Source organism: Typha latifolia, chromosome 10, assembly GCF_019914945.1.
Source record: "Typha latifolia isolate L0001 chromosome 10, TyphaL0001v2, whole genome shotgun sequence".
NCBI lineage: Eukaryota > Viridiplantae > Streptophyta > Magnoliopsida > Poales > Typhaceae > Typha > Typha latifolia.
This window is the reverse complement of record NC_133095.1, coordinates 10,886,718-10,895,380: the sequence shown is the minus strand read 5'-3', so window position 1 is coordinate 10,895,380 and position 8,663 is coordinate 10,886,718. Positions and strand designations below refer to the sequence as shown.

At 38.2% G+C, this 8,663-nt stretch overlaps 1 protein-coding gene across 1 annotated transcript; it reads right to left on the bottom strand.

The window, feature by feature from the left end:
• Positions 1–2,354: 2,354 nt before the first annotated feature.
• LOC140796009 (cysteine-rich receptor-like protein kinase 6) lies at positions 2,355–5,219 on the bottom strand. The gene is made up of 7 exons (XM_073148846.1): positions 4,846–5,219; positions 4,235–4,719; positions 3,700–3,920; positions 3,372–3,582; positions 2,938–3,175; positions 2,711–2,861; positions 2,355–2,633 (listed from the first exon to the last, which is right to left on the bottom strand). Exons 1-7 carry the CDS (start codon positions 5,217–5,219, stop codon positions 2,355–2,357), a joined length of 1,959 nt encoding a protein of 652 aa, XP_073004947.1.
• Positions 5,220–8,663: the final 3,444 nt, after the last annotated feature.

The following is an 8,663-nucleotide window of genomic DNA, read 5'->3' as shown; positions in this document are numbered from 1 at the left end:
TAAATTAACTACAATTTTTTAAAATAAACTACGAATTACATTTGTAAAAAGAAAAAGGATACGGTACCCTTTTTAATTTTTTGGAGACATCTCATAATCACTAATATCTTTTTAATAGTTTAGAGTATTATTTTTATTCTAACACGAATTCTTAAGTATACATGGATTTTTTTTTCCAATTAAAAAAACTAAAAGAATCAAATGTTATGATCAATCTTTCAAAAATAAAGAATATTGGTGCTATGAGTACCTCAAATAAAAGGAGAAACATTTATTTTACCGTGTAATTTTGTATTAGGTACATAGTTAATTTATAAATTTCGTAGTTAGTTTATAAATTTCATAGCTAATCTATAAATTTCGCTGTTAATTTATGAAATTTAAAGTTAATCTATGAATTTATATTTACTAACCTTTTTTTTTTTCCTTGGAAATAGTTATATAACCTCTCACGGAAGAGAAATAAGGTGGTGAATGAGTAAAATATGAATGAATAAATAAAAAAAGAGTAGAGTAATTTTTTTATAAATTAACTACTAACTTTGTAAATGAATTATAAATTACGGTGATAAAGAAAAGGAGGACGAGGATAAGTATGATATTTAATACCCTATTCAAACTTTTGAAAATATTTTATAATTACTAATACTTTTCTAATGATTATGATTTATAAGTATTATTTTTAATCTAACACAATCCCACTAGTACATGAGATTTTTTTTTCCAATTAAGAACCCTAAAAGAATCAAATGTTACAGTCAACTTTAAAAAAGAAAGAACATTAGTATTATGAGTATATAAAAGAAATTGACAAACATTTACTTTACTGTTAATTTACGAATTTTATAGTTAATTTATGATTTTCACAGTTAATCTATGAATTTTGTAATTTTTTCAATTAGTCTGTTACTTTATTAATTGAAGAATAATTAGTCTCTTATTGAGGGTACTAGGTCATGAAGCCTAATGGTAGTCCTATAAGAGGTTTCTCTGCCCTAGCTAGCTGCCCCCAATCAGCCACTCAGTTTCCCTCACTATACACATGTAAATATGGACACTAATACAGCCTCTCAACAGCTTCAGCTTCAGCTTCAGATACTTAGCCACTATGTTCCTACATTTCTACAGGCACAAGTCTCACAATGTAAAACTCTAATAGCTTTCTTGGAATCGATCTCCAAAATTAGCTTGCGGCCCTTCTCAACCAGGCTTAAGCCCAAGCAGATCGCCTAGATTTTTGCAAAGAAAGCAGAGATATTGTGGCAAGACTCCCATGCAGCCTACACAAGTATCCCCTTCTTTTTCATCATCGCCCATACATATCCTTAGTACACCTCAACAATGTAGGCTCTATCAGAGTTCAACTTCATCTATCTTGCTTCTGGTACAATCCATTTCACGCTCATCTTGTCATTTGTTGTAGTGGCTTCTTAGCCTCCTTTGCATAGTCCTAGGTCAACTAGGCTGCCATGCGAGCAACTTTCCCATCCGCTTCTCCAAATGCAATGATGTTTCATTGCTTCAAGATGAGCCATAACATGGGAAAAAAAAATGGTCTTGATTCAATTATTTTGACATTGTTTAAGACTCCACAACTTGATGAGCCACTCTAGATCAATCATGGGCCTTGCAACCCTAAAAAATGAGGTAAATTGGTGCCACACCATCAACACTTCCTACATGTAAAAAATATATGGAGAACTATTTCACCATGCAAAATGCAAAAAATGCAGGTATCCTCTAGCACCCCTGTACATGCGAATGAGCTAGTTCCTTGTTGGCAACCAATTTAAGAGTCGCCAAGCGGAAAGGGTACACCTTAGGTGTATACAACTTGTCTTTTCAAAACAAAAAAAAAGAAAATAGATAAATAGTCTAATTAATAAAAATAATAATTAAGAGATAGAAAGAGAAGAAGTAGCAACAACAATAGAAGAAGAAGAAAAAAAAAGTGTACATGACCACTTAACGATGTCCCATCAGCATTTAATAAGACACTAAATAACACGACAAATTTAGAAGAATAAAATAGAAAATATTTCATCTGCAAAGAAAATAAAAAATGTGTCTGAATGACAAAATCAAAAACTTATTGTGTTTTGGGTGCAAATTTCCCATTATAAGAAGTCCATAATGCTGACGAACTTTTGACATTTTCCTAAAGAATAAAAACATACAGAAGATAAAAAGGAAAAGATAACAAAAATTTTAATTATGAAATATAACAAAACATTAACACAGCAAACTTATGTTCAGACATACATACATAAATAAATTAAAAAGAATCATTTATCCAATCTCACGTGATATTTGAAAACAATAATTATGTAGTGCATTATCATTTCTTGAGTACACTACCACTTGTAAACTGTTATAGAGCTACACTGAACAACATTTGGCATGCCACTTTGAATAAGGAAAGCAGGCTGCTTTGGAGCTGGAAGAGTAGTGGTAGAGTCATGACTGCTTAGCATCAAGACGATTGATTTCATATTAGGCCTCTCTGATGGTACCTCCTGGACACAGAGTAGCCCAATCTGTATGCATCTCAGCACATCCTGCGATGGGCTTTCCTCAATGATATATTTGTCTGTCACCTCAAATGCCATTCCTTGAGCCCATTGCTTCCACACCTGTGTGATGAGCAGACTTAAAAAGGTTAGAATTGGAGTGACTTAGTTATTTTAAGGAATGAAATTTTAATGCTTACATAGCTCAGGAGGCCTTCCAGTTGCCCAGATTCTTGAGGGATACTATTCTGTCTGCCAGTCAAAATCTCAAGAACAATTACACCAAAGCTATAAACATCTGATTTAGGTGAAAAGTGGCCAGACATAACAAACTCTGGTGCCATATAACCCCTGCAGGTGAAGGATTGACAAAATATTAAATCTCTTCTTCTACGAGAATTAGTTCATTAAATTTCTTATCACTTACAGGGTGCCAGCTAAATTACTAGTGTTTCGATGGGTCTCGTCTATATCGAAAAGTCTCGCAAGACCAAAGTCTGAGATTTTAGGATTCATATCTTTATCCAACAATATGTTGCTTGTTTTAAGATCACGATGAACAATCTTCAATTGTGAATCTTCGTGAAGGTAAAGAATTCCTCGTCCAATCCCCTCGATGATCTTGTATCGCGTTCTCCAATCCAGTTGTCTTCGTCTAGTAGAATCTGCTTCATAATAATGAAATGTAATTAATAATAGCAAATACCAAAGAGTAGATGATCCCCAGGAGCACACAGTACTGTCTGAATTATAAGTTAATTGTGATACTGCAAAAGATACTGAACAGCTAAACCAGAAGTTTCAAAATGGAACTGCTACTATATATGCTTAGGAAGAGAACCATCGGATTAATGAAGCTACCAAATAGAATTTTGTCTAGACTTTTATGTTGGAGGTATTCATAGACAAGAAGCTTCTCCTCCTCTTCTAAGCAAAATCCCAGAAGCCGGGCAAGGTTTCTATGCTGAAGCTTGGTAACCAGGACTACCTCATTCTTTAGCTCTGCTAGTCCTTGGCGTGAGGTTCTCGAAAGCCTCTTCACAGCTATTTCCTTATTATCTTGCAGAGTCCCCTGTATCAATTAACAAATAAGGAGGGATCATATATGTATATGCATATAATCAAGTTGTGTATATTGCTCTAGATTTCAGAAACAATTAATTTTGGGCGCTTTGAGTTGGAGATTCACCTTATAGACGGGTCCAAATCCACCTTCTCCAAGTTTATTTTTTACAGAGAAGTTATTAGTGGCAGCTTTGAGAGTGTCCAAATCAAATAAGTGAGGTTCTGAGTATAAAATTTTCTCTCGTTTTCTTCTCCACAAGTAGATAAAGAGAAAAAGGGCAAGACACAATGCACCAACCACAACTATGACAATAATAACAATTGTGTTGGTAGCTCCACCTTTTCCTAAACAAAATGAAATAGTATGTCTGAGCATTCTTCATGACAAATAGCACAACAGTCTGATGTATATATCTGTGTGTTTTATGTCTATGAAGGCAGTTTATGCAATTTATATCTTCAAACGCATTGCAAGAAGCTGCAAAGAAAGTTGCAAATGATAGCTGTAGAAATAGTTCTCTTTGGCACAAGTAATTAACATAAGTAAGCTAAACAACCTTCCAAAAATAAATAGAGAAGAGTTGAGACCTATCCTTTCTATTATTTCATCAGATATACTGGATCAGCCGCTATCATTTATCAAGAAAACTGAGACTTACCCCCACCATCGTCCTTAGTGGGCGGAGGAGAGAGCGGCGCCGCCGGCGGTGGCAATGGAAGCGGTGGCGGCGGTGGGGATGAAGTATTATCTACGGCTGTAATATTATAGAAAGGATATAACTCATAGCGTATGTTACAATTCCATGCATACACCCTTACTCCTCCCCTCGCATTGCAACATACCGGAATCTCCCCAATGAAGAACTTCAGACATCGGAAACAGTCATCCTTTGAAATATCCCTCGTGCACATTAGCAGCCCATAAATCTTACTAAAGTCAGTATAGTTCACTGATCCAGCTGCGTACATTAATGGCGAGCCATATGCTGCTCTAGTGGTAAGCGAATTCATCAATTTAGCAAGCGATTCGTTGAACAGTTTTGGTTGCGTAACTTTTGATCCAGTCCAATCGTAATTGTATAAATCCGTGTCCATGAAACCTAAAAAGCTTTGGTTGGAGTAGCGGAGAAAGCAGTAATCGTACCTAGTAGAATATAATATCAAACAGTAGAAGAGTTATGATCTTTAGCTAATAGAACAGAAGGTTTTGAATATGATTCTATCAAAAATATTCATCTATCCATTGAATTCAAAATGCGAACGAAAATACCATATGCCGGAGCTCATGCCATGCGGGCAACGTGCAACGATCTCTTGCATGGAGGTGTTGAGACATTTCCGGCACTCCTCCAATGACAAGTCTCCACGGCATATGGCTAAGCCGTAAACTTTGTCGGGAAGCTGGCCGACGGTGTCGTCGGAGAAGCCGGAGACCGAGGCGGCGGAGTAGAGAGAGGAGAAGAGGACGTCGAGGTTGGCTTTGAAAGTACTATTTCTTGTGTAGTTTGCATCCGTTGGGCAATCGGTGTAAAATAGAAGGTTTTGTGATTTGGTTATGGGATTATGAAGTATTATGAGAAAGAACAAGTATTGGAGGAGGAGGAAGAGGAGGTCTAGTGGTTTGGAAAGGAGAGGGAACGCCATTGTTTGATGTCAAAGAACTGGGTGGTGGGATAATGGGAAAATTACAAGCGTCAATAGGCAACGAAATGGGTTCTTAGTTTTTAAAATATATTTTACAAAATATATATTTCAGGCCTTTTTTCCAATTTGTGATTCACACCCACTCTTATCAATAAGAGAATATTTCTTTAATATTAAGCTTGATGATAGGGATCTTGGTTTTGATACGATGAGCTCCATCAAATTTGTCAACGCAGGATAATCTTGAGAATAAAATCCAAAACATGGGATAAGGTCCGAAATGTAAGTTCCCCTTCTTTTATGAGTAGGAAATCTATTGCCAGGCAATAGGCATGCCTGGTTTAGCACACGCCGTCTGTTTCATTTTAGACGTCAATATTACAACATATATGTTGGTTCACAGTATAAGATCATACCACTTGACTTAATACATGGATCTCCAAAGCAAGCTCAGAGCCAGTAAACAGCTGTTTTAATTAGAATATATAATGCTATGAACGTCTGTATTTCGGCTGTAAGATTCACGTGAACGAGTTTTTCTAGGATAAGATTTTCCAGTTTTCCAATACCGGAAGTGATTATTCTATCATTCATCACCCTCTTTCACACGATACTAGATTGGGACCACATTAACTAGTGGATGGCGACTACCAAAGGTTTCATTAATTCTAGATTTCCTTGTTGAAGATTCGCAGGAGCTCTCTTTTTTCTTCTTTATTTTATGATTCCGAGACCATTCTCCGACTTTAGAAATCGTGTACAAATCGTGTACAAATCGTGTATAGAGACCTAATTAGTCACAACATCCGATATTCTTTACTAAAACATGATGATAAAACAATAAGCAACTCTTAGGAAGTAAAAAAAAGTTAGATGCTACTCTATGCATCCGTTGCTTTGAGGGAGGAGAAGAGGATCGAGGTTGGCTTTGAAAGTACTATTATTTATGTAGTCTGCATTCGTCGAACAGCGGGAATACACATAATAGGACAAGAGGAGTAAGAAGTATGATGAGCAAGAATGCATTCTTTTATCTTTTATAGTCGATTAATATTTTTATCTGCTTTTGAACGTAGGTAAATTGTATAAAAAATGTAACTTTTGCCCCCTTATATCTACTGGAATATTATATAGAATTACTCATCGTCAACTGTAACCATCTGTTATCAGCTCTCTCTTAACCTTCTATTGTAACATTTTATCTCTTTGGTTGTACTAACAAATACTAGATAATAAAGATACGTGAGTCCCATGAAAGATAAGGGGATCATTTCAAATCCTGAGAGCTTCTACATGGATGGTATTTTTAGTCTTATCCCTCCTCTAATCAGGTAGCTTTTTTCCCCTTTCTCTATGGTTAGTGCAGCTTCTTCTTCCAGCACCACCAATATTCTACCTTCAACTGAAGCTTCCCTGCCCATTATCAAGTCCATCAAACAAGAAGTCTCCACCAAGCTCTCGGCCAATAACTACCTCCTGTGAGAAACTCAGGTCACTCCCGTTCTTCGAAGTCATGGTGTTCTTGGGTTTGTCGCAGGAACTGTCCAATTGGTCTTAGGTTGGTTTAATGTTGTTCTCTCTCAAATCATTAACCAAGAAACTAGTAGGGATGTATGGATCACCCTAGAAAAGGTATATGGGTCCTATACCTGTGCTCGTGTTCAAAACATGAAAACCAAGCTGCAGTTTTTTCGTCCAAAAGGGTCAAAATCAGTTGTTGAGTTTTTTTTTTTTCCAACATGGCAACATGTTGGCTCTGGCTCTAGCAAACCGGCCAGTCAGGAGTGATTGATGATTTGGTTCTACGTATTACTCGTGGACTTGGTCCTGAGTATGATCCCGTAGCCTCTACCATCAATCCTTGTAGTGACAATTCTACTCTTGATGAGTCTTATGGCCTCCTTGATCATGAACTGTGCCTCAGCATCAAGTCGCCCATCAAACTGCTACTGCACTTGGTTCTATATTCATTATACTCGAGGGAGAGGTCGCAAGCCTCAACATCGAGGTGATCGGGGTTACTTTGCCCCATCTCATGGTTGTGGTCCACCTTATCGTGGGACTCGAGGAGGTCTCGTGGTCGTTCTGTATCTTCACAAGTGATTTGCTACATATGTGGCCTTCCTAATCACAAGGCTAATCATTATTTTGCTTTGGAGGATGATACCTCCCAGACTACACAAAGCCTTTGCTGCTATATAGTTTGTTGATCCCATTGATCCCACTTGGTGTCCTGACACTCCGGAGCAACTAATCACATAATTCCTTGTGATATCGACCTCATGAACAAACAATCTTGACGGGAGGATAGCCGTCATCGGTTAGCACCCGTTTGATGCGGGATGATGAATTGGCTCCACCATGGCTGGTCCAAGGGTTGTCATGTGCTCAAGCCTGAGTTCCACATGTATGGGCAGCAAGGCTTCACGCCATGGAGGTGCCTCCGCTTGAGCTCGTGGTGGTTTTGGTGTCGCTCTATGGTTGGAGCTCTCCGGCATCAATAGATTCATGCTCTCGATCATCCGATCTTACTTCTCACTCATCCTCCTCAACCCAGTAGTGTTCTCTGTGGTGCTGGTGATAAGAGCCTGCATGAGGAGGGCTATGTCAGCATCGCTGATGGTTGGAACTTTAGAAGGAGTCGTTGTTGTCATCTCCCCACGGTGGGGTTCATCCGCGGGTGGATGGGTGGTCGATCGGCCATAGTTGGGTCTCTCTTCCATGAGACCTTCTTTTCTTCTCCGAGCCACATATCTGGTCGTTGCCATGTAGGGAAAGCACGCCGAAGACTGATGATGCTCTGATACCAAAGTTGTTAGGAATTTGCTTGATACAATCTGTAATGGTGTTTGGGAGGATTCTAGGGTGAATTTTTCGAGTGAGATTTAAGGAGATCTAACCATTAGAACCTCATAACATTTTGATATCTTGTTCCTCTAGAAGAGAGGAATCCAATAGATCTAAGATCACGATGTTTGGCTGGTTAGATCGAAAGATATAATTAAAATAGTAACCAAAAACATAATGGATGGGGCTGATGGGAAAATAGTGATGAAGAGCGTGGGGGAGAGATTTAGACGGGGAAGAAGGTGACCATTTCTCTGGGATGAGCGGGGTCGGTCGGATGAAAGGGTAGTCCAATGGTGGTGGTGGCCACGACCATTGATCGTGGGGTTCTCGGCTTAGAGAGAGGAGAGGGAGAGATGAGAAGGAATTCAAAATTAGAAAATATTCTGAAATAGTCCAAAAGAGTGCGCAATGGCCACTCCTAATTGGCTTGGCTAGTCCAATATTATTCGACTCAAGAGCAGCAAGCTAATCAAATTAAAACAACTAGGACTAGAAATTAGATAACATAACAACAGGGTTTAAAATAAAATATAGGCTTATTAAAATAATTGGGTTGCACCCATGCCTGAAGGAAGCCCAAGCCGACCGGCCTCC

Bases quoted from the DNA above. Each gene is read 5' to 3' on its own strand.
- LOC140796009 (XM_073148846.1), bottom strand. From the start codon at position 5,219: ATGGCGTTCCCTCTCCTTTCCAAACCACTAGACCTCCTCTTCCTCCTC. The intron at 3,583-3,699 runs GTGAATCTCCAA...TAATTGATACAG, and splicing joins GATTTGGACCCGTCTATAAG to GGGACTCTGCAAGATAATAA. The intron at 2,862-2,937 runs GTAAGTGATAAG...CTTCACCTGCAG, and splicing joins AGTAATTTAGCTGGCACCCT to GGGTTATATGGCACCAGAGT.